Raw genomic sequence first — 26,763 nt, 5'->3', positions numbered from 1 at the left:
ATACAAGTTCCGTAAGTAGTGAGTCGAGGTGTTTAAATGTCGCGGCTGGGATCAGGAACGGCAGGTTGGTGAAGTGGTAAACAAGGCGAGGTAGCATTACCATTTTGGAAATGGCCACTCTGCCAGCAACTGAGAGGGGCAGTGTCAGCCAGAATTGGATCTGTGACTTCAATGCTCTCAGGGTCCTGCCAAGGTTGCCGTCAATCATCATGCCAGCCTCCCTGTATATGTGCATCCCTGGATACCGGAAGGTGGTGCCCGCTACCTGAAACTCGTGCGGGGTGAAGGGTAAGGGAGCGGAAGAGTCTGTGGTCCCGAAGGCGAAACCATAGGACTTGGGTTCGCTTATGGTAAGGCCTGAGATCTCCCGGAAGTCCTCAAATATTTGGGGTATGGGGCCCATGGCGCCCCGCAGGTCCCAAAGGTACAATATGATGTCGGCATAGGCGGACACAATATGTGCTGTCCCATGTCTCAGGATACCATAACGGGGGGCCAGTGCCCTGAGTCTGCAAAGCAACGGTTCGAGGGCGAGGATAAACAGAAGAGGGGAGAGCGGGCAACCCTGCCGGGTGCCCCTGGCTATAGCTATAGGTCCCGAAATGTGCCTGGAAGTGCGCACTCTCGCTGTAGGGAGAGTGTACAAAAGCCTGACCCAGGCAACGAATTCGGGCGGTATCCCAAATTTTAAGAGCGTGGCAAACATGTAGTCCCATCTAAGGGAGTCAAATGCCTGCCTCAAATCCAGTGATATGCAGCCCTCCGGATCCGTATCTGCCCTGCCTCCCAGCATCAGCTGGGCCAAGCGTCTGAGATTCATGGCCGTGCTCCGGCCTGGCACAAAACCACATTGGTCGGGATGGATCAACTGCGGCACATATTGTATTAGACGCGTCGCCAGTACTTTGCTCAGGATCTTCGAATCAGTATTCAGAAGGGACAGGGGTCTGTAGTCGGCCAGTTGTATCCCGCTTTTGCCTGGTTTTAAGAGGGATGTGATCAACGCCTGCATAGACGATTGCGGCAGAGAGGCCGACCGCAAGGCTTCCAAATAGAGAGCATGCAAACGCGGGGCAAGGAGATCTATGAATGTTGTGTAGAATTCGGCCGGTAGGCCATCTGTGCCAGGGACCTTATTTCTAGGGAGTGCCCGTATCGCCTGTCTAATTTCCGCTAGAGAGATGTTGCGCTGTAGATCTTTACATTGTATGTCGGTGAGTCGGGGCAGGACCAGTTCCCCCATGAAGGTCTCATAGGTGAACTCTGACTGCGGCGGTGGGGGGCTATACAGCGTGGTATAATAGTCTTTGAAAGCCGTATTAATCCCAAATTGGGAGGTGGCCAGCTTACCAGTTTGGTCCAGTATTTCTAAGATTGGGTGGCAAGGTGGGGAGTCCTGCAGGAGTCGGGCCAGGAGGGTGCCAGCTCGGTCCGCCTGTGTATGCTGCCTATTTGTGTGTTCCCTGTAGTCTATGAGCCTCAGGTCTTCTAGTAGCTCTGCGTGTCGTATGTGAGCCTCCTGTAACGGTGTGAAGTGTGCATTGGTGCCCGCCGCCTCACTCTCCAGGGATGCTAGGGAACCCTCCACTTCGCTTAATTGACTGATGACCTCCCTCTTTCTACCCACTCTGGCTGCCATCGCCTCCCCCCTTAGGCAAACTTTAAATGCGTCCCACTCGATCTGCCGGGTACTGGCTGTGTTTGCATTCGTGGTAAAGTAGGTGTCTATAGTGTCGGATAGGGATGAACGGAAGACTGTGTCTTCAAGCAAGTCGGGGGGTAGTCTCCAAGCCGGGATAGGAGGTAGCAGCTTGCCCCACTGCCAGGTGAGCTCAACGGGGTTGTGATCGGACAGGGTTTTCCCCATATGTTGGGTTTGGACAATGGAGGTCGCCAGGGAGCGGGAACAGAAGATATGGTCAATTCTGGTGTGAAGCTGGTGGGGCGGGGAGAAAAAGGTATATTCCCTCTCCTGCGGGTGTGTGCTGCGCCATGCGTCCGCCAAATCCCAGCCCTCAGCCCAGCGTGTCAGGGCGCCCGCCTGTTTCCTGCTCTCAGTGGCCAATAGGGGGGGGTGGGACCTGTCTAATGTAAGATCGAGTACAGCATTGAAATCCCCGCCAATGATCCACCGATGGTCAGCCCAAGCAGCAAGTACCCCATTTAAAGTGAGCAGAAATTCCGACTGGCCTGCGTTCGGTGAGTACACACAACCTAGTACAATGGCATCCCCATCTAGTAAACCCCTCACAAATACATAACGCCCCTCTTTATCAATCATTTGTTCCATCGCCTTGAAGGGGACAGAATTGCGAAGCCAGATCGCCGCCCCCCTGGAGAACGCAGAATAGGAGGTGGCAAAGAGCTGTCCGCGCCACTTTTTGCGCATTTTTACGTTTTCAGCATTGTTCAAATGTGTCTCTTGCAAACAAGCTATCTGCATCCCTCTACGGTTAAGTTGTGCTAAAATCCTGTGGCGTTTGTGTACCGAGCCCAGTCCCCTCACATTCCAGGTGCACAAATTATAGGCATTAAGTGGTCCCATAACCTTTTGTGTGTGGTGGTAGAGCGGAGCTCATGAGTGACCATGGTAGGTTCGCCGTGGTATTATGTGAGAGTGCCCCGTGAACGTATATCCCCTTAACTAAAGGGTCCCCAGGCCAACGGGCTCGGGAGCCAAACAAGGGTGCCCAACGTGGGCACAAGTCAATGTGTTCCATATTCAGAACGGGGGGAGTAGGCCTCCGGTGACTGTCACTTTATAGCCCGCTCTGGCTGGGTAGCCATTGATAGAGTGTGCCCCTCTGCAACCCACCAGTCATGAGAAAGGGGGGGGGGGTCGGTCATACGTTACCACCCGGAGAGGGCCAATCGTGTCGCCAATCAAAACTCCGCTGCCATCTGGGCTGTGACCTTTGGGAGCAGTTGCAGACTGTCCACCGACCCGGAAACTTCAGTGTGGGTGCCGGTGGTGACGGTGACCCCATCCCCGGCTGCCATCGCGTCGTGCGCGGCAAGGGCCTCCTCCGTCAGCTGCATCCCTGAGGAATGACCCGCTGCCCGGTCCCTTGTGGTCTGCGCCGTCGCCGGCGACCTCCGGGAGGGGGGGGTTCGGCTGGCGTTGGAGGCAGTGCCCCTCTGGTCCGGCGGGTTCCTCTGTCTGTCGCTTCCAGCGTCGGCAAATGGGTCCCGCGAAGCCGGTGGTGCAAGCGAAACCTCCATCCATTCCTCTGCCTCCTCTGGCGAGTCGAAGAAGTGGGATTTGTTGCCATGTAGGATCTTGAGTCGTGCGGGGAACAGGAGCGCATACTTCATGTCTCTCTCCCGCAGTTTGCGCTTCACACCCAGGAAGGTGGATCTGGCTCGCTGGACCGTGGGCGTGAAATCGGGATATATAGAGACGGTCTTGTCGTCATAGCGTATTGGCGCCTTCTCTCGAGCCACCCTCAGCACAGTGTCACGATCTTTGTAGTGGAGGAGGCGCGCAATCAGAGGACGGGGGGGTGCTCCCGGTGGCGGGGGTCTCGACGGCATCCTGTGCGCCCGTTCCACACTGTACAGGGGTGTAAGATCCTCTGGGCCCACCATTTTCCGTAGCCAATCTTCCACGAATTGGGTGGGGTTCCTCTCCTCGCTCCGTTCCGGAATGCCCAGGATGCGGACGTTGTTGCGGCGGGCACGTCCTTCCGCATCGTCCACCCTGTCCCATAGCTGTTTGAGTTGTTTCTCCACGCCCTCCAGCTTTGCAGAGTGTTCCGTCTGTTGGGGGATGAGGTCGTTCAGCGCAATTTTTTGTTCTGAGACTCGCTCCGCCAATTTGTTATGATCCGCTCGGAGCAGGGAGAGACCCGTCGCCATGGTGTCTATACGTGTTTCCAGCGCTTCACGCGTGGCGCGTATTTCGTTGAGAATAAGGTCCAGCTTGGCGTCTTGTGATCCCATCCCTGTCGGTGGGATAATGTCCACATTAGAGGAGGCCAGTGGGTCCTCTGAGCCCGTGGACTGCGCGTCCGTCGGAGCACCCCGGCCCTGGGTCTTGCCCTTATTTCTGCCCATTGATCTGGTTTGCAGGGTGGCGCTATAGGAGGCGCACTCACCGGTCCGGAGGGTGGTCTCGCCGCTCCCCAAATTAGCGGGAGGGAAGCAAGAGTTAGCAGGGTCCCAGCGCAATGAGGGTCAATGGCGCCGCGGTAATGATAGCGCCCCTGGCTGGTGTGTCGTCGCCCCGCGGAGGGCCCCGCGCTCTGCCACAGTCCTGGCTCCAGCAAGGTGCCGAGGGGGGGGGGGGTCACGGTCAGCAGGTAGGGGGGTCCCAGCAGAGGCCGGGAGGACGGAAGGCACCCCTTGCCCGGTCTAGCAGCAGGGATCACGTGGACTGTGGTCCGCACGCAGGTCGCCGTGTGGTTGAACCCTGTGGAGGTGCCTGGGGGCCCCCACCTCGGCGACGAGTGCAGGGGCCGTGTGCGGGTGTCTCAAAGTGTCTTCGGTGCCTCTGCCCTCAGGTTAACGCAGCGCACGCCAAACAGTGCGGGGCGCCGTGTCAGTCGCTCAGGGAATCCGGGGCCCAAAGGGAAGAAGGCAGGTGTGTGGCGCAGGCAACCGTCCCGGACTCCTGATGCCAGTGGTTGTCCCCGTGCACCCCCGGCCCCACTTGCCTCGCCAATGCTCGTGTCCGTGCGAGTGCCTCCTCGCAGTGCAGGCGGGCGGCGGGACGGGCCAGGTGTCTCTCGCGGTCGCGGGCGGCCGCCCGGCAGAGCAGGTCCGTCAGGGGATCTCAGCGCCAGTGGGGAGGTATCAGGGTATTATATGGGGGCGGATGCCCGCCGACGTCCACGGGCCAGCCAGCTGATTCCGAGGCTCGCTCCGGCGCGGGTCTCTCACACAGGGCGCCGGTAGCAGCGCGGTCTGTCGGCCAATCGAGGCCGTGGCTCGCCACGTTGCAGCAGGCCCCAGCAGGCTCTCCAGTTCCCCAGTGTCTCCGGCAATGCCCGAGGGGGGCGGCTTTCCGTTGCTGCACGCCGCTCACCTCCTGAGGCTCCGGGCGCAATCACTAGGTGGGTCGCACTTCGGGTAGGCAGGATATTATGCTGGTATCGTGGGCTTAGGACGGAGCTCCGCAACTACACGTCCGCCATGTTCGGCTCTTGGCCACGCCCCCTCTCCATCCCCAATAACCTTAGAAAAGTCCCTCTCTATCTAGAACCGTCTACCACCCTCAACACACCCCATCTCAAATGCACTCTCCTCAACTGCAGATCGGCCTCAAAACATTCTGCCGCCATTGCTGATCTCCTCTTATCGCTGGACCTTGACCTAATCATCCTGACTGAGACCTGGCTAACTGAATCTTCGACACCTATAATGGACATTCTGGTTCCTCCCAACTACCACATTATCAGGCTCGACAGAGCAGGCAAAGTAGGTGGTGGAATTGCATGCATCTACAGGAACAACCTCTCTGTTCAGAAAGTCAACTCCACCTCCCTACCATCCCCAACATCCTGGGAATACATCTGCCTCGACATTTTTAGTGAGGGCAAACCGATATGCTCTCTTCACAGCATTTACCACCCACCCAGGGACAACTTCACCTTTTCCCAACAAATCATGGATATGATCTCAACCAATTCCGGACGGCAGCTCACCCAAATATACCTTGGTGACTTCAACCTCCACTGGAACGATCGCAATGACGCGGTGGTAAATAGTCTCAAAAACTTCCTCGATGCCCTCAACCTCACCCAAATATGCAACCGCCCGACCCACGAGAAAGGATCTATCCTCGACCTGATCATCTCCAAAGAGGAGTCTATCCAACTCGAGTCCATCCAACCCTGTGACTGGTCAGATCATCTTATTGTCACATTCTTTATCAATGAAAAAGTTAAAGTTAACCCGACTCAATTCTCCAAGCCCAAAGTTTGGAAAAGAGACATGAAAAAACTCAACCCAGGCTCTTTGCCCCCTAACAGGTGCAATCTCCTACTGCCACCGACAGGCGATACGGACGTTCAAACACTGACTGACCACTATCTCAACACTATGACCTCTATAATTAATGAGGCTGCACCTATGCAGCTAAAAAGAGTCTCTACTAAAATCTCCAATCCATGGTACGACGGGAGACTTAATGAAGATAGACGAAACATGAGAATGGCAGAGCGTGCATGGAGATCAGCTCCCTCGGCAATGCACCTAAAAGAACTGAAGAAAAAGAGAAACGGCTACTTCAGGAAAATAAAACGCTCAAAATCAGACTTCTTCAGCCTCCAGCTCGACCAAGCAAAAAACCGCCCGAGAAAACTGTTTGAGCTAATCAGATCACAATCCAAGGATCAACCCCAACCACTCAACACTGGGCGTGAGGCACCCTCCTGTGAAGACTTCGCTGCTTTCTTTATCCAAAAAACGGACAACATAAAGAGCGATCTCCTCATTGACGCAAGCCTCTTCTCCAAACCTCAGTGCCTAGCACTCACTGAACCAAAAAACAATGCTACATGGTCAACCTTTGGCACATACTCGGAAGAAGAAATTGGCAAACTGCTCAGCACCCTGAAACCATCCAATCACCTCACGGACCCCCTTCCTGCTACCGCAGTAAAAGACTTTACCCCTTGGCTTATCCCTCTCTGGACTAAAATTATCAACAGCTCTCTCCAGCAAGGAAGCATTCCTGACTCCCTCAAAGTTGGTCAGGTCACACCTCTACTAAAGAAACCTACAGCCGACCCCGCTGATCTCAACAATTACCGTCCCATTACCAATATTCCCACTCTCGCCAAACTGCTGGAAAAATGCGCACAACTACAATTGACTAAACACAATGAGAAATTTGATCTCCTCAACCCTCACCAGTCGGGCTTCCGAGCAGGACACAGTACAGAAACTGCTATGACTCACATAATTGACGACGCACTTCAAATGCTAGACCAAAATGACACCTGCCTCCTCATCCTCCTTGATCTCTCTTCAGCATTTGACACCGTTAAACATGAGAATTTACTAGAGCTACTAAACACAAGAATGGGTTTATCTGGAACTGTTCTCAAGTGGTTCACCTCCTTTCTTCACAACAGGTCGCAGAAATTCAAGAGTAACAACCTGATGTCCTTGCCAATACCCGTAACGCTAGGTGTCCCCCAAGGATCCTCTCTATCCCCAACTCTGTTCAACCTAGTCATGGAACCTCTCACCACCTTGCTACAAGCATCCAATGTACACTTTCACATGTACGCAGATGACACCCAACTTTATCTCAAATTACAGTCCCCCAAAGACATCTTGCTCCTGAACTCAACGATCAGATGCACCCAATCCTGGCTTGCCGATAATCATCTCAAACTCAATGCCCTGAAAACAGAGTTCCTTCTGATCTCACCTCCAGCGAAGATCTCCACCACTCAAATATGGCTTAAAAACCTAACCGCACTCAATGTCCAACCCACCATCGTGGACTCAGCAAAATCTCTAGGCATAACACTCGACACCAATCTGAACACGCAGCAACATATCAGCAAGGCAACAAAGGGAGCGAACTTCCAGATCAACACCCTGAGGAAACTTAAACCCTTCCTCCCAGCCAAAGACTTCCAAACCGCAGTACAGGCACTAGTCCTCCCTCGAATTGAATACGGCAGCACCGCCCTCTGCGGACTCCCCCTAACTACAACTGCACCCCTAAGAGCTTCTCTAAACGCTGCAGCGAGACTCATCACTGGGTCAAAAAAGCACTCCCATATTACCCCTGACTTGAAATCCCTGAACTGGCTGCCTTTTGAAGCCAGAATACATCTGAAAATCGCCTGCATGACACACAAGGCGGTACATCTAAACTCACCCGGATACCTCGCTCAGAAACTGACAATCTCTGGAGGAGCTAGAAACACTAGAGGCACAAACAATCTTCTGTTGAAACCTCGAAGATTCCGGAAGGAAAAAACTTATAAGCGCTCCTTCTCAGGAATGGCGCCTAGGATCTGGAACTCACTCCCGCCCGAAACCAGGCTTATCTCTTCCACTACACTCTTTAAAAAGGAAGTAAAAGCTATCCTCATGGCTAAATACACCTGAACTACTATCTCGAACACTGTTAGTACTCTGCACCAATATGTGCTACATGTTTGACACTTTTGATTATTTGTATTAATTGTTTTATTACTCACGTGTTTGGCTTTTTAGCCACCTATTTGTACTGTTTGACCTATTGATTTATCTGTCTGACTATGCTTTCTCATGTACTTCTCTCTATAAAGCGCTCTGATATCTGCAAGGATCTTGTCCGCGCTATATAAAACTTTCAAAATAAATAAATAAAATAAATACAATGCAGAATCAGGTCTACAAGTGCGTAACCATTTATTCTTTATTCCCTCAGGTGGTTATTCTAGGCAACCAGGCTACAGCACAATGCCTAATGCCAACTACTCAAGTCCTGGAATGGGTGGCAGCATGAACCCCATGGCTGGTGGTGGGCAGATGCATGGTCAAACGGGCATGTCTCAGTATGGTGGAAGGATGGGCCATGCAGCCATGGGCAACAGACCCTATGTACCCAACATGGCCATGCCCCCTCAGGTGGGCAGTGGCATGTGCCCTCCACCTGGCGGGATGAACAGGAAAGCCCAAGAAGCAGCTGCTGCTATGCATGCTGTCAACTCTATCCAGAGCAGGTAAGGATACGAACGCTGGCCACCTGTGAGGTTTGGGATTGTGTTCAAGTTTGGTTCTGTTGGGTGGTACTCTCCATGTCTTATGAGGCTTATCCTGGGAGAAGCAATGTGAACAGAATATGGTTTAGGTTTATAAAGGAATGGTGATATTGTACAGATATGTTGTGATTTAGGGGATACTGAGTGGTTGGATGCATGCTCTGTTACATTCCTTAACTGGCGATAAAGCAAAATAATCAATTGCCTATCTTCAATATGGTCTGAGCAGAGAAAAACAACAATAAAAAAGGTGACTTAGGGTCCTAGGGATATTATAGACCTACCACGGATTAAGTCCCCAAACGCTATTGGCAAAAACAACAAGAAACCCGGGGTCTACTATAACAGATATCTACCAGTAAAATAAGATACCTAGCCGATTGTGCTGTGGAAAAGTGTCAAAAGACAGAATTATAAAGTAAAAAGATCCTTATGAATGATTGGATTCCAATCAATCACCACAGTGATCAGTCTCATCATCTGGGTTTCCATCCTACCATCCACTTGTCCTATTGATCATAGAGGAGAAATTAGTGGATTATATTGTGAAGGGGTCCTCTGAAAGAAACCAAAAGAAAGAAAGAGCACAGTCAGGTTCTAACGAACCCTGTAGAAGTGGTCCCAAAGACAATTCTAGTGGGAATGTTAAGTGCAGTGCAAAAGTGTAAGTGAGGGTTAAAAAGGATTTACACCACAGAAAAACTTTTATTGGGGTATCTGTTGCAATCCTGGTAAAAAACAGTGCAAAAAGCAGTTTTAAACATCACTGCCTATCAATACAGTCGACATGTTTCAGCCTTCAGGACCAATTAGTCCCTGGCTTTCTTCAGGACCTACCTAGTTTGTTGCTACTGCATTAACAATACTGTGTAAACAGTGAGAAAATGTAAGTATAGGTTGGAATGAATACAACCTCACATGCCAAGTACGTATCCTCCGTTTCAACAGGATGTAAAGGGCACCTAAAACAAACAAATCATACATTTTGATACTGCTGATAACAGAACACAACAACGACAGAATCTCAAAAACTGGTAAATAATACAGAGGTATGTAAATTATTCTCAACCTCAACCTGCCAACATACTTGAAATGCAACAGATAATAAAATTCTTTGCTCACCCGTAGAATACAAGGAATGGACCTCACCTGGCATGGTAAAAGGCGAATGGATAAGGATAGATCTCCTCATTACTCGGCTCATCTATCTTCATAGTTAATACCTAAATCCCAATCTATAATGCATCATTTAAAGACCTACAATGTCGCCTGTACAGTGTAGTGGAGAAAATAGCTTGGTCTATTGGTGTGGGGTTTACTTAAACAAGAAAAGAATGAGAAAGTGAAAAACATGGCATAAAATCTGCATCTCGCAAAGGTCAGCTATACTCAGACACCTCTGGATGTAATCTAAACGACCATCTGTGAAATTAGTGATAGTCATCTTAAAAAATCCAATTGCTAATGTGCACTGCTCCAAAGTTCAAACCAAACACTATGATGTTACAACAATGAAATGAAAATAAAGGGCTTGATCTAATTTCCTGTAAAAATATCAATGGTGCTAGTTTCATATTCAATTACAATTTGTCTGCATGCGGTCTCCAGGAGTATAAGACGCCAACCAAAAACACTCTAATATTGCAGACTAGGTATGCCAGGTCATGGAAGGAAGAAGGTCTTTACTCCGGTCATGGAAGGAAGAAGGTCTTTACACCGGTCAGAGTACGTAATAAAAACACACTCTGGAGAAAAGAGAACAGAGCGAACAACATGCAAGCGCCCGAGCCGCATATAACCTTCCCTTGCACCTCACCTGTCCTTCGTTGCCTCGAGCTCTGCCTGAGCTGTGAGTGGAGGTGACGTCCAGGTTGTGCGTTCGGTTTTTATATCTTTTTAAGAAAACCCCAGGTGAAACTCATCACGGCCGGCTGGTCGCTTGCCCAACACGTCATCTAGAACTACCGAATGACTTCACGTGTGTAGGGATTAGTAGTTTGTTCAATATCCGATTACTCATGGCCACTCAAACGTGTATATAGCCATTCAATCACTATCCTCCCTTAGTACCACTTTAACCAGAGTATTGTGCGAGCACTGAAACCCCCATCAATCGTTTGGCAAAAGGATCATTTGTTTGAAAAAATAGTTCAAGGTTAGCGCTCCATTGCAAAAACTACAAAAATGGCGTCACTGGTAGCAAACCTTGTGGTTCTTAATCTGACCGCCCTTGCAGAGAAATGGATTAATATATCTCACCACCGAATAGGAACTTCTTCGCACTTAGTCAGACAATACCTAAATAAGAAACAATAACAAGACAGAGGTCCAAAAATACAAAGAAACACATGACTTGTAGTGTGACTCTCCCAATGGGAATGTCACTCATAACCCCAAAATCGGCAGAATTGTGATCGATCAAAGATAATATAAAATACGATCGATCGCGATTTTCCCTTACTGGATTTTCTACAAGTATTCTTATATGACAGGCGTACACAGCAACCACATGTATTGTAATAATAGTAGAAAAAATGGTGCTCGTGTCGCCTGGTGCCTATATAGGACAAAGAGTCAGAATGTCATAATCATTAGATCAGGTACTCCAATGTAGTGTATTGTCTTGTCAAATGTGACCCCTGTCCACAGTACAGCATATGTCAGTATCAAGACCATTATGAACCTGCTTATTTGTGTATAGCAGTCCATGGTATGGCATCATTATACCTACTGTGTCACAGCGCAATGTATATACCCACTTCTGTTCTTTAGTGAAGAGGAAATTCGACACGTTACTGATGTGAGGGGGGTATGTACGGTTTTTCTAGCACTGTCCAGAAAAAATCTTACCCTTTGTGGTCCAGCTCAACAAATTTTTTCGTCAATTTCGTATTGGCTTTTCTGCACCTGAAGGTGCTCTTGTGCTCTAGCATGCGCAGCCTAACTTTACGAGTAGTCATGCCCACATATTGGCTTCTGCAGGGGCAAGTGATTAGATAGATCACATTTTCACTATTACAGTTAGTGAAATTGGTCTGGACCCACGGTTTGTTTCTGCTCATGTCGATTGTTTTTGATTGTCCAGTCTGGGCTCCAATGGTACAGGCCCCGCAGGGGAAATGGCCCTGAACTGATAAGAAAGACATACTAAAGTCAGAGAACAGAAATGCCTAGGAACATTATTTATATGTTTTTTTTATTGAATTGAAGCTTATAATTTGATGAAATAAAAATATATTCTACTGTTTTTATTGTAGTGATACCTGAATGGTAATGGGTGCTCCCATAGTGACGCTAGATTCTAATGATGTGTGCAATCAAGTTGAAGTTATAAATGGAGAATTAATTCCAGGGGCTCTAAAGGGGCGATATTTTAAGAGAGTTAATATTAAGAGTGTTTACGTTTTCAGTAATGTAAAGTCTGATTATCAGTTTGCAGTGTAAAGTGCATTATGTTAAAACGTAGATTCAAAACTTTGTAAAAGTATATTTTCTATAATGCACTGTTGAAACTTGTTTTAGAGAGTGCACTGAGGTACATGTTTATTGCGGTGATAGGAAGAGGGATGTAGTTATATGCTTTGTGAAGGGTAGGTAGAGATATGCTTTGGGCAAGTTATGGGCAGACAAGTGTAGGGGTGAATGTTGGGTTAGTTTTAATGAGGGTGTTGTGTGAAGGTGTTCTTCGAGTGTAAGAGGAGTATGTCCCAGCATTGGTTTGTTGGTGTTTTGTGTGTGTGAGGGAGGGGGTTATTCACTGAGCTAGTTTCGGTCGCCTGCCATACATTTCTGCTCCTTACTTTGCTGTGTCCTTTCTTATCAACCCCGTACCTTTTCTTTTGTCCTTCTGTTTCCTCCATAGTACTTGTGGACTCTTCTTTCTGTGTGTCCTTTGGTCTTCCATCCATCTCTAATTTTTCTCCCTTTCCTCTGTGCCACTTTGCTCTCCTTATTGTTGTTTTTTCTCCTTCTTTGTTCTCTTCTTCACCATTCCTTCTGCCATTTCCTTTTGCCTTCTCAGACAACGGCTCCTTTTCCATGAAAATAGAGGGAAACTGCATGCCTCTACCTTTTAGTGCAATGTAATAAGGCCATTAATTTGATTTCTGCATATAATTCTCTGTAATTTCATAAGTGTTGTGGGTGGTCTTTGGCATATTATTTCTGAGTTTTATGTATTTGGGACACAGACTCGTCCCATTGATTTTCCCAGTATCCCCCTCTTGAGAAGGGTTTCTTCCTGTATCTTTACCCATCCTTCATTGTGCAAAGGTTCTGCTTCAGTTACATATATTAATAATACTGTATGTTGTAGGTCATTTTCTCTTTGAAGTAGTGAAAACCCAGTTTACACCATTTGTATTGAGGATTTCCCTAGTTCAGATCTGCTTTATATGTCTCACTGTCAGGGAGCCTTTTTAACTATTGACTTCTCCCCTTTCCACAGAGGTGTTTTCAAGGTTTTGACCTTAGACCACCACAGTCAGTCGCATCAGGTTTCTATATCTTCACTACCCCCTACCTACTAATGTATGCATTTCCTGTTCCCCATTTGTTGCATTTCCTTTTCTTTTGCTGGGTCTCTAAAGCTCGGACATTAATGACCACCATCGTTGGTGCCCAATAAACACATCTAGCGTTGGGGAGTGCAATGCCTCCCATACACATCGTCCAAACAAAGTCCTAGGAGTCCCTCCATACCATAGCAATTGTCTCTGCTCAGTCTCTTTAACCGTTTCGACGCTAGGCCCGTTCCCCCTAGAATGCACAACCCTTTTTTGGCTATTTGGGGTTAGAGGTTAAGTGTCTACAACTTTTTTTCACATAAGCTAACCGCCAAATTTGTGTCCTGTTTTTTCCAACGTCTTGGGGATCTGAAAGGTACCCTGGGTTTGTGGATTCCTCAGGAGGGTGCTGAGAAAATAGGCAAAATATAGCTATTGTTTGAGGTTTTTAAGAAAAATTGGAAAAAAGTTCTCCACAAAAAGTGTTTGACCTTTTCCCTAAAAATTGCATCAACCAATGCTTTGCTGTGACTATTACAACAACAATAAGGGGAACCGTATGCGGACAATATTTGGCGGGTCCAGTGTACATGTCCGGACGACTAGTAGCACAAGAGGGGTACAAAGTTCCCTGACAAGAGTGTGTGAGACAAGAGTGCGTGCAGCATAGAGGAAAGGAAGGAAGGGAAGGGCATTTCCCTTTGTGGAACTAAAACCCTCACACACCTAGCAAGCTAGATGTCATGCTTCATCATATGGGTTCTGCTCCTCGTCAGACTGGCGCTGCAATGTCTGACAGGCACCCGTAACGGGGCTCTTTATCGGAGATCTTTTGTTCCGGCCATATGGTGCGTGTGGGTGAGAGGGCAAGTGAAGGTGTAGTCGTGAAGGAGTGGTTAAAAATAAAAAAGGTGGGTCAGTCCACAAGGAATTTTATTGGCGTGGCTGACACCCTTGGTTAAAAAGGTGGGAGGGGAGATATATGCCGAGAAGTGTGCTCAGCAAAATACCTGCAACCCTCTGATCAGGTCAACATGTTTCTTGCTCAGGTGGCAAATCTTCAGGACCTAAGTGCTCAGTACTACACAGTGAATATAAATTAAAAGCTCAATGTACAACCTTATTCCAGGAGGTCAAAAGGAAGGCAGGCCGACAGGTCCTGCTATTGAGTGGCGACCTATGGAAAATACAGAAAAAATGCGGCGGGAAATTCAATGCCTCATTCTATTCAAAGGTCACAACCGCATAATGCTGGATAAGCACTCTTGTGTGAACACACTCATTGGTTTAAACAATTAAAGCAATTAAAATCAGAGAAGAGGGCTGGAAGATGGGCGAGAAAGAAAGGAGCTTACCCTAAGTGACTCCGTAAAGCGCCTCCAGTCTGCTCTCGTGGGACCTGCGCCAATGGTCAGGTACCTGTGGGTATGAAGAAATAAGCAGCGAAGCCGCAGGCTTAGGGACGACTCACAAGTGGATCACTGTGTAGTCGTTGGTTGACAGTGAAGGGTGCTCAGGGGTGTTGGTGACCGTTTTATAATTAGCTGTTTGTAACACCATGAGTGGCAAAAATTACTGCCGAGTAGCGAGACTGTGGGTACTAGGGGCTGCTCAAAATAACACCCAGCCCCGCACACACCAAGCAACCCCGTCAAGCCCTTGTCCACCCCAACCGAAAACCCGTCGGGGTAGAGTCAGGCTCAACCAGCGCCCCGTGTACGAATAGGGACCGGCATCCGGCAGTTACCGAGACCCAAGCAGTCCACTCTGCAAAAAAGTTAGCACCAACACTCGGCGTGCAAGAGCCAATAAGCCCGGAGCAGCCAGCGTCCCCTGACCGATACATTGTCAGGCGGAGGAAGGGCTCGAATACAACTTGTGAGACACTTACCGTAAAGATTCGCGGTCGCAGCCGTCACAACCTACCCCCACGAGCCTGGTCAGGCATCAGAGCAACTGGTAGCCTCCATTACTCAAACACGCGGTATATGTAATGGTCATGATACCGCCTCGTCAAGCTCGCGGTGGGCGGGGCAGTAGGCATACGTAACCGCGCATGCGTGAGGCGCTCACACAGAGTTTTGAACTCGCCCGACCTGTTTGCAATAACCCGCGGTGGACGGTGGCGGCCATATTGGTAGAGGTGCCCAGGCGGGTTTGGTCTTAATGAATATATATATACATAGATCAACTAAATTAAGATGATCGCTGATAGTAGCGGGACAGAATGGGGGAAGTATCGAGTTAAGATACAGCTCGACCATCGGAACATCCATATTGTAGTGTGTTAGGTCTATACACACGGAGGTGTATGGAGTCATGATCAACAGATTCCCCAGCTAATAAAGGATGTGGCATTAGTAGGCTCATAGGGCGGTGGGAGAAATAATCCAGTCTACTGCTGTATGTGTAAACAGTTGCCAAGTGATTACAGTTGATTAACACCCTCAACCTATTATGCACGAATGGGGGTCCTATGTGAGGAGGACTCAACTAAGCCCTATATGGACAGGTGAGGTATGTAACGAATCAGATTCATAGTTAGCGTGCCCACGACACCCATGGCACTGAATCATTGAGACCCAGGTTGTCCAGTTTAAGACGGTGGACCCATCTTTGTTCGATTCTGAACAAGGCCTGTTGTGAGATGGCAGGGTGGGATTCCAACACAATCCAGCGTATGCTGTCCGCATGGTGGCTTTGTTGTGTATAGTGTTCATAGAGTCTGGTGTGTGTCTTAGAGCATCTAATATTGCTTTTATGCTCCATTATTCTGAGTTTCACTTGTCTCATAGTCATACTGACATAGTACTTATTGCAGGGGCAAATCAGAATGTATATGCATTTTGTGCTGTTGCAATTAGTGTGTGTGTTAAGACGCCACTTGAATGTCTCAGTGAGACTGATCTCTTTGCATGGGTGAGTTTGTGGGCAAACAGCGCAACCACCGCAGGGGAAATGCCCCCTAACCAGGAGGGAGGTCCCATAATGTATTCTGGCTACTAGTGTGTTGTTTTTTGGGCAGTGTGTGAATTAGAGCATCCTTCAAATTCCATGTTTGTTTAAAAGCAAAACGAGGGTGGGGAATATTCAAATCTCCAGTATTGATGATACTCCAGTGTTTGTTTATACAGCCCTTGATGTATGCTGAGTTTTTTTTGAAACTTGTGACACAGGTTATCGTTTCTGATTGTTCTTTGAGGCGTGTTTCCAGTAGTGCCTCTCTGGGGTTATTTAAGGCCCGTTTGCATGAGTTGTAAATAAGCCTAGATGGATACCCTCTATCTTGTAGCTTATGTTGTAGGAGGCTCGCCTCTTGCTTGAAATCAGCTTTGTCGGTGCAGTTTCTGCGAACCCTGAGGAACTGGCCAAAGGGGAGGTTGTCCCTCAGGGCTCTTGGATGATGGCTCTCATAGAGCAAGAGACTGTTCCTATCTGTGTTCTTGCGGTAAAGTGTTGTGCTAAGCCCAGTTGGTGTCAGACTGATGCTTAGGTCAAGGAAGGGGATTGCTCTTTCTGAGATGGTGCCAGAAAATTTAAGAAAGGGATTCTGCAAATTGATCCAGGTACAGAAGGCCTCGCAGGTGACTAGATCTCCTTTCCATAGCACAAAGATATCATCTATGTACCTGCGCCAGAGTGTTATGTTGTCGCTGAATGGGTTATTAGCAGCCCTGATCACACTTTCTTCGAAAGTGGCCATATAGATACAGGCCAGGCTTGGGGCGAAGGTAGAACCCATAGAAGTCCCCCGAATCTAATGGTATAGTTGTGCTCCATACTGGAAGAAATTCTCAGTTAAGGCTAGGTGGGCACAGGCTATAATGAAGGAGATTGGTGTAGGTGATTGCCAATCTTCCTGTAGCAGAGTGGTTTCAACGGCTTCTAGAGTAGCCTGTTGCGGGATATTGGTGTACAGTGCTTCTACGTCTAGTGTGAGGAGGAGATCAACACCCTCCCTCCCCTCAATTTTACCCAGTAGACGGAGCACATCCCTGGTGTCTTGGAGAGCAGATGGTGTTTTTCTAACCACTGGTTGGAGAAAAGAGTCACAGACTTTGGAGAGTGGCTCGAGTAATGAACCAATTCCTGATATTATAGGTCTCCCAGGGACCGGTGTTTGTCCCTTGTGAATCTTGGGGAGGGTGTAAAAGTATGGTATCACAGGGTCAGTGGTAAGCAGGAATGCTGCTTCATTCTTGGTGATCCATTCGTTAGTCTCACCCTCCACAAGAAGGCTAGTGATGGCAGTAGTGAGCCTTTTGGTGGGATCCACAGTCAAGGGCCTATAGTGGGTGGTGTTTGCTAGTTGGCGTTTACACTCTGTGTCGGAAAGAAAAGGTGTACCCCTACCTTAAAGAGGGTTATACTAACAATAGGAAAAGTTACTCCTCTGATGAGAACTCGGACACTGGAAGCAGGAGGGGATCCTCCGACAGCGATTCGAGTGGAAACTATCCCACTAAGAATAATCGTAATCAGCAACGCGGGAACTGGAATCAAGGGTTCAACCATGGACCTATATTTCATGGGCAACCGCAAATGATGCCACCCTGGCAATACCCCTTTTATCCTCAGGGACCGCCACAATTCTACCCTATGAACCCCCCTTTTCACGACAGAGGTTGGGGCAGAGGAAGAGGGCGCAAGCGAGGACCACAAAAGGAGTACATTGGCAAGACCAGCCAACTACACCATCCCCGGTGGAGACCAGGAGCACGACGAGAGGAAGGAGAGTTTGATTGTCAATCTCTCAGACAGGACACTCACCCCTCTAGAAACTAAGATCTTGGAGAAGGGCCTGGGTTTTGTCCCGACACCAATACCTGACAGTTTCTCTGAGATGTGCGAAGTCAAGCAGTTATTTAGAAAGGTACGGCTGCGGGCGTTCTTTCATGAGAAACCTGATACGGAGAGAACAGATACCGGCCTTCGAAAACCATCTACTTTCACACCCTCTGACAACATGGTATCACCAGAGGTTCCGACTTTTGAAAGGGCAGTCCTCAAAAGCTTGGAAACTAGACCCAGTACGAGTAGCTTCAACAATATGAGTAAAGCTGAGAAACAAGCGGTGCTATCATTGTCCATTGACACAACCATTGTCATAAAACAGGCGGACAAGGGGGGTGCCACTGTGATCCAGAATAGCAGTGACTACGACACAGATGCTGGGCAGATTGAATTGTTAATCTCTCAAAATATGACTCGTCCAAAGAAGAAGAAACAGTATGTTCGAGGCATGTGGGCTGCTGAATTCATATCTATAGCATAGATCGCCGCCTAGTGTTGGGTCCGGATGATTGCACATTGTTGTCCTGGAAGAGTCTTCGTAGTATCACGAGATAGGTGGCTCCTCCCCTGGACTACAGTGCGCATGGGCATCAACTCCATCCCCAGATTGTTTTTTCCGCCATTGGGTTCGGATGTATATTCGACATCTCCAGTTCGAAATCGATATAGACTTTTCTTACGGCCCGAAGGCCTTATCTTATACGTCGGTATTGTTTGCGTTCGGTCCCAACTCTGTTCCGGCTCAGTTCCCGAGTCGGACGTCCAGAGGAGTCGCGTGGCTCTTCGGTACTCGGGGCCCAGTCGACGCAGCAAGACTTCCGACGACATCATGGAACGGAGTCCGTTCAAGAAATGTCCCGTGTGCGGATCTAAGTACCCGCACATCGACGTCCACCCTGTGTGCAACAAGTGCCTGTCGCCGGACCACGATGAAGCCAACTGTATGGCTTGTTCCAGGTTTCGATCGAAGAAGACGATTCGACTTCGGCGCATGGCGCGCCAGGAGGCCCGGCAGTCGGCCCCGGCACCGGTGGACATCTTTGACAGAGAAGAAGCAGACGAACAAAAGGTTCATCTGCTAGTTTCCCCTCCACCGGAGGAGATCGACTACGGATATGACGCAGACGTCGAGGTGGTCAAGGCAGCAGAAGTCGTCGACGAGGTAGGAGACGACAATGAGGCCTACGGGGCCACGGAAGATAGCTCGTGTGAAGAGCTAGGCCCCGATCGAACAATTACCACGGCTCAGGTCGAGGGATCACCACCCGGCCTTACCCAAGACCTTCCACCCAGATCCACGGCCTCGCCTATGGGCCCGGCTACGGACACTTCTGCGGAGCCGACGTTGGTCAAAATGAAACCGAAACCTTCGGTGTCGACGAAAGCGAAAGTAATTGAGACGCCATCGAAACTGAAGACGTCTGCCCCTCCGGCCGCCTCCTCGTCTTCGGACACGTCGGGGCAGCCGAAGCCGAAGAAGGCTGTCGACCCGGGGAAGTCGGCCAAGGGCACCGAACCAAAGTCGCTCAAGGGCGCCGAGTCGAAGTCGGTCAAGGCTGTCGACCCAAAATCGGCTAAGGGCGTCGAACCGAAGACTGGGGCCCGGCACCCTGTAGTCAAGGCCGCCAGCACGAAGCCGTCGACGCACAAGGCCGTCGGACCGGCAGGGGGACACAGCGCGCAGAAACAGACCGATCCGATACCGGATAAACATAAGGCATCGACGCTCGAGTCTTCACTCGCTGGTGGACCGAAGACGTCTGTCAGATCGACGAAACCGTCCGCTTCCTTTACGAAGCAGGTGTCGGATTCTCTTCAACGCATCAGGAACAAGGCTTCCGCGTCCGCACCGACGGATGCTTCCGCCGCGAAGCCAGCTGCCACGACGCCAAAGTCTTCGGCGCCACTCCTGTTTACGTTACCGCCAAAGGTAGCACCAAAGGCCTTCGCTCCACGGTCGGTCACCGAAGCGCCCGTACCAGTGTCCACGGCTCAGAAGCCTTCGCAGCCGCTTTGGAGCTTGAAACCTCGACAACCCTCGGTGGAGGAGCAGTCGGAACACTATATCGACGCCGACACCGGGAAACTCACCCTCTACAAGAGGAAGATCACGGCAACCCAGCCTTTGGAGTCCTACACGATTCCTTTGAAGCGCAAGAAGCCTGCTGCGGAATCCCCTGTTCTGGTGGAGCCTCTTGCTACACGGACTCCACGAGTGGCGACACCCTCACCCACTTATTCGGATGTGGAGGGTGGGGATGGTGATGACGAGGAGTATGGCTTTCCTGCCAACACTGATCCTGAGGATCACCACGACTCATGGACAGTTGCAGGTGACCCATGGGATCAGCAAACTGCCCAGGACCCTCAAGTGTACGCTGTCAAGACCTCTCCTACCGAGGATTCAGCTGTATTTAATGCTCTAATTGAGAGGGTGGCTAAAAACCACGACGTGGACCTCCACACTGAGCCTATCGAAGTGGACTTCCTTTTTGATACCTTTTCCACTGCAGAAAAGACTGTCAAGACTATCCCCATGCTGAAGGGGGTTCTCAAACATGCTGCAGACATTTTTAAGGAACCCACAAGGGCCAGGGTGGTCAACCCAAGGATTGAAAAGAAATATAGGCCGGCGCCTGGCGACCCCACCTACATCAGAGGCCAGTTGCCATTGGACTCTCTGGTCGTCTCTAATGCCCGGAAGAGGGCGAACTCACAAACCACTGGTGATGCTCCTCCCCCCGACAAGGAATCTAAAGTGCTGGAGGCTTCAGGGAAGAGGGTGGCGGCTCAAGCGGCCAATATCTGGCGTATCTCTAACACTCAGGCGCTGCTAGCCAGATATGACAGGGCGCACTATGATACACTAGAGACCCTGTTGCAACATCTTCCAGATCAGTTTAAAGAGGCAGCTGAGAAGCTTATCTCCAACGCTTCCATTAAGTGTGCACTGGACGTGGCGGACACCGCGGCCAGAGCCATTAACACCAGTGTCATGTTGAGACGTCAGGCCTGGCTCAGAATCTCTGGTTTCAAGCCGGAGATACAAACTACCATCCTCAATCAGCCGGTAAACCCGGACAGGTTATTTGGTCCAGAGGTGGATACCACCTTGGAAAAGATAAAGAAGGATACCGAAACTGCAAAATCCATGGGGGCTCTCCAGTCCCAGCAGTTTCGGGGGAAGTACGTTTCGTTGCTCAAGCAATAGAGGTGTTTCCAGAGGCCAGATATCCCAGCAAACGCAATACAATAAAAGTGGGGTGCAGTCCTCTTACACCAAGCAGAGCAGAGGCGGCTATCGGGGCAACAGCACCAAGGGCAGAGGTCGTGGAAACAACAACTCCCGCTCCTCCGCCACCAGTAAACAGTGACGCCTTGTCACTGCCCCCCGACCATACTTCACCTGTTGGGGGGAGACTCCAGAAGTTCATGCCCGTCTGGAAATCCATCACCACGGACAGGTGGGTCAGGAAACTTATCCAGATCGGTTATTGTCTGGAGTTAACAGCCACTCCGCCCAACATGCCACGAAAACACCGTCCTATGTCCACAGAGCATTTGCACTTATTGCAGCAGGAGGTACTAGTCATGCTGCAAAAAGGGGCAATCGAGCTCGTGCCGTTTAAGGAAGAAGGCACGGGGGTGTACTCCCTGTACTTCTTAACCCCAAAAAAGGACGGATCCCTCAGACCCATACTGGACCTCAGACCCCTGAATCAGTACATTCTATCAGAACACTTTCATATGCTCACACTGCAGCAGGTTCTCCCGTTGCTCAATCGGGGAGACTTCCTCGCAACCTTGGATCTCAAGGATGCCTATTTCCACATTCCACTGCATCCATCACACAGGAAATACCTCAGGTTCACTATTCGGGGTCGGCATTATCAGTTCAAGGTCCTGCACTTCTGGGTGACCACAGCGCCCAGGGTGTTCACGAAATGTCTGGCGACAGTAGCTGCGCACCTCAGGAGGCACAACGTTCACGTTTACCCTTATCTGGACGACTGGCTTGTCCAAGCAAAGTCGGCCCAGCAGTGCGCCGCCAACATGTCCCACACCATTCACCTCCTTCACGATCTGGGATTCTCACTAAATTATCACAAGTCGCACCTTCAACCGGCCCATGTGCGGCAATATCTGGGTGCGACAATCGATACTCTGGCAGCCACGGCTCAGCCAACTTCTGTGAGGATCAACAGCATTCAGTCGCTGATCCAGAAGTTCAAACCGCAACACTCGCTTCCAGCAAAAGTGTTCCTGCAGTTGATAGGCATGATGGCCTCCTGCATCTTCATAGTCCCGCACGCAAGACTACATATGCGTCTGCTCCAAGAATGCTTGGCTCATCAGTGGACTCAGGCGCAGGGACAGTTGAACGACCTAGTGTTGGTGATCGGTCGGGCATACAGCTCTCTGCATTGGTGGACTCCACACAACCTTTGCAAGGGCCGACCGTTCCAAGAGCCTGTGCCACAGATTATCCTGACGACAGACGCATCTCTCCAGGGATGGGGAGCTCATGTGCTCCACTACACAGTGCAGGACTCTGGACAACGCAGCAGAAAAAGATGCACATCAACTACCTAGAACTGATGGCAATCTTCATGGCATTGAAGGCATTCAAAGTACATCTGTGCAACAAAGTCGTGTTGATCCGGACGGACAACATGACAGCCATGTACTACATTCAAAAGCAGGGAGGTACACACTCTCCACAGTTGTCTCATCTGGCTCAGAGCATGTGGAAGTGGGCCATTCAGAGAAACATCTTCCTTATGGCGGAACACCTCCTGGGCAAGGACAATCAGATGGCGGACCTGCTCAGCAGGTACAACCACCAAATGCATGAGTGGGAGATATATCCATCAGTACTCCACCCGTACTTCCAGCAGTGGGGTCATCCAGAGATAGACCTGTTTGCCACGAGGGAAAACGCAAAATGCCAACACTTTGCCGCCAGGTTCCCTCACCCACAGTCGCAGGGCAATGCGATATGGATGAACTGGTCAGGCAGATTTGCGTACGCTTTTCCCCCAGCACCTCTCATACCGCTGGTGGCACGAAAGCTAAAGCAACACTCAATGACACTCATCCTGGTTGCTCCAACGTGGGCATGCCAACCATGGTACACCACGTTTCTAGAACTCTCTGTGGTACCGCATCAAAGGCTGCGTCTCACACCCAGGCTTTTGACGCAGAGCCGTGGCGACATTCAGCATCCAGACCCGCACCAGCTCAACCTGGCGATCTGGCTCCTGAAGTCTTAGAGTTTGGCTACCTTGACTTGCCTCCTGAATGCATGGATATCATACGGGAGGCTAGAAAGCCCACCACCAGGGCCTGCTATGCAGCGAAATGGAAGCGGTTTGTCATTTACTGTACTGAACACAACATCAACCCGCTAGATGCATCCATTCCCAACATCATCTGTAATTTGTTACATCTTTACAAATGCAATCTAGAATTTGCTTCCATTCGGATACACTTATCCGCCATAGCGGCTTATCTCCAAAACAGGCAGCATCTCTCCGTTTTCAGAGTGCCTGCCATCAAAGCCTTCCTAGAAGGACTTAAACGGGTCATCCCTCCCAGGACCCCTCCAGCTCCTGGATGGAACCTCAATGTGGTCCTCACCCGGTTGATGGGCCCACCTTTTGAGCCTCTACATTCCTGTGAGATTCAGTTCTTAACATGGAAAGTGGCGTTTCTCATTGCCATTACGTCTCTGAGACGTGTTAGTGAGCTACAGGCGCTCACTGTACAAGAGCCATTCATACAAATTCACTCCAACAGGGTGGTGCTGCGCACTAACTCTAAATTTCTTCCTAAAGTGGTTTCGCAGTTCCATGTCAATCAGACCATTGAGCTGCCCGCGTTCTTTCAAAACCCAGAGACAGTGGCAGAAAGAATGCTCCACACTCTTGATGTCAAACGAGCTTTGATGTACTACATCGATAGGACAAAGGATTTTAGGAAGACACAACAACTCTTTGTTGCCTTTTCAGCCCAGCACAAAGGCAACCCCATTTCCGAAGCAGGTATAGCCAGGTGGATCGTTAAGTGTATTCAGATTTGCTTTCACAAGGCTAAGCGCACTTTAACGGTCCCCCCTAGAGCCCACTCCACCCGCAGGTTGGGGGCCTCCATGGCTTTCCTTGGTAATATCCCTTTGGAAGACATTTGTAGAGCAGCCACATGGTCTACCCCACACACATTTACGAAACACTACTGTGTAGATGTGCACTCCAAGCAGCTGTAGGGCAGGCTGTTCTAAAGACACTTTTTCAAACATCTGCAGCTGGCACAGGCGGCCGCCGTTAATGGAGGGACTGCTATGTATTCTATGCTATAGATATGAATTCAGCAGCCCACATGCCTTGAACTGAATATGCTACCTACCAGTATGCATCTGTTCTTGGCATGTAGGGCTGCTGACATTCATATCGCCCGCCCTCCTCCCCGGCGCCTGTAGCGGCTGCAGAATTTACACTTATTCTTAGCATGGTCATCGCTCACACTGTTACACTCCATCTTCGCCACAATGGCTAAAAACAATCTGGGGATGGAGTCGATGCCCATGCGCACTGTAGTCCAGGGGAGGAGCCACCTATCTCGTGATACTTCGAAGACTCTTCCAGGACAACAATGTGCAATCATCCGGACCCAACACTAGGCGGCGATCTATGCTATAGATATGAATGTCAGCAGCCCTACATGCCAAGAACAGATGTATACTGGTAAGTAGCATATTCATAAACAAAGGGCTGTCATTTTGTCCAGAAGCACACTTTGATTACACTCAGGTTCGCATTGATGGGTACAAATACATTCGAAAATTGAAACTAGCAAAAATTCATGCAAATAAAACCCAGCCTGTTATACAAATTGAAGTTACTCCAAATGTGGAAGGGAATGCACAAATATCGATAGACCAAAGGCCAGATCTTAAAAACATGTTCGATATCATGTATGGAATGGAGGATGATGCACTGAAGGAGTCAGAAATCTTGGAACGATTGGAAATTAAAACCAATAAAACAACAGATACTGGATTGAAAAAGAAATCGAGATACTGTCCTGTGTTGTCACCAGGTAATAAAATCGACCTATTCTCTGATGCAATAATAGAAGAACTCGAAAGACTGCCCAAAACACGCAACATCAATCAAAGGGAAAATTTAACAACCACTGAAAGGGCTGTAGTCAAGAAATTGGTGGAAAATGAGGATATAACGATAAAGCCCGCCGACAAGGGGGGGAATATCGTAATAATGGACACGAGTAACTTTGTCAGAGAAGCTTTAAGGCAACTGAACGACACGAATAATTACTGTAGATTGAAAATCAATCCTATGGAGAAAATGACTAAGGAACTAAAAGAAAAAATACAAGGGTGGTATGAAGAACAACTAATCAATGATGAGGAACGTAAATTCTTGACAATAGACTTTCCAGTCACACCCTGTATCTATTTTCTCCTGAAAATTCACAAGACCATGATCGATCCACCTGGGAGACCATTAGTCTCCTCTTGCAGCTCCCTATATGAAAACCTATTCAAATATGTGGACACATTTCTGGCCCTGATCGTTCGAAGTTTGAGCTCATACTTGAAAGACACAGGAGATTTCTTAAGAATACTTACAGGGATAACATGGAACCCGGGTTTTCTCCTAGTAACCATCGATGTAGTATCACTATACACATCCATCAGACATGACATCGGGATGACCGCATGCCAATACTTCCTAAAACAACGGAGTATAACACAACTGAATCACACGAATATGCTTCTTAATATGATCATCATCTGTCTCACGAACAGTGTCTTCCTATTTAACACAGAACTGTTTAAACAGCAGTGTGGGACAGCCATGGGAATTTCATTTTCCCCAAATTATGCCAACATCACCATGGGGTGGTGGGAACAAACCATTGCTTGGGACACTGAAAACCAACTGGAGATGGAAAAAGTCATACTATGGGTACGTTACATCGACGACCTATTCCTCATCTGGAATGGAACTGTTAAAGAGTTTCAGAGATACTTTGCCAAATTAAACCGAAATGAGGTGGGTCTACAATTTACATGCACCACTAACAAGAAAGAGATTGATTTCTTGGATACTAAGATCTATATAGACAACGGCAAAATAGAGTCCACATTGTTCAGAAAGAAAACTGCGACGAACAGTGTCCTACATGGGACAAGCTTACACCCCAGGCAACTAGTGAATAGTATGCCCAAAGGGGAATTTATTCGAATGAGAGGAACTGTTCCAAAGCAACAGATGCGGAAGACAAAATTCAAGAGTGCAAAAGAAGGTTCAGAGTACGAGGATATAATGAACGTACACTCGATAAATGCAAGAAAAGATTAGATCTAAAAATCAGAGCTGAAATCCTAATGGAAAAGCCAAAGGAGGCTGTGGAGAAAAACCCTCCACGATTCATAACAACATACAGCAAGGAGAGTGGGAGCATCATAAACAAGATGAGGAAATACTTGCATCTAATCTCAGGGGATCCTGACATTGGAGAACTAGTAGGCGACAAACCAACTGTAACCTACAGAAAGAACACTTCCTTAAAGGATATGCTGGTAAAGAGCCATTTTCAAATCAAACAGCAAACAGATTGGCTCACGAACCAACGAAAAGGATTTAAAGTATGCAAATCGTGTAAAGCCTGCAAAATAAGCAAAAACATGGCAAACATTCTAGAACCAAATGGTAAAACCATGGTAA

At 49.0% G+C, this 26,763-nt stretch overlaps 1 protein-coding gene across 1 annotated transcript in view; it reads left to right on the top strand.

Annotated features, from left to right (window-relative positions):
* ARID1A (AT-rich interaction domain 1A) overlaps window positions 1-26,763 on the top strand; it is a 579,170-nt gene that overhangs the window by 291,793 nt on the left and 260,614 nt on the right. The window contains exon 8 of the mRNA XM_078682637.1: window positions 8,378-8,672. Coding sequence (XP_078538763.1) covers window positions 8,378-8,672 — 295 coding nt within the window. The remainder of the gene's footprint in view (window positions 1-8,377; window positions 8,673-26,763) is intronic.

The sequence above is a fragment of the Lissotriton helveticus genome, chromosome 3_1, assembly GCF_964261635.1.
Source record: "Lissotriton helveticus chromosome 3_1, aLisHel1.1, whole genome shotgun sequence".
NCBI classification, from domain to species: Eukaryota; Metazoa; Chordata; class Amphibia; order Caudata; family Salamandridae; genus Lissotriton; species Lissotriton helveticus.
This window is presented reverse-complemented; position numbering and strand designations above follow the sequence as displayed.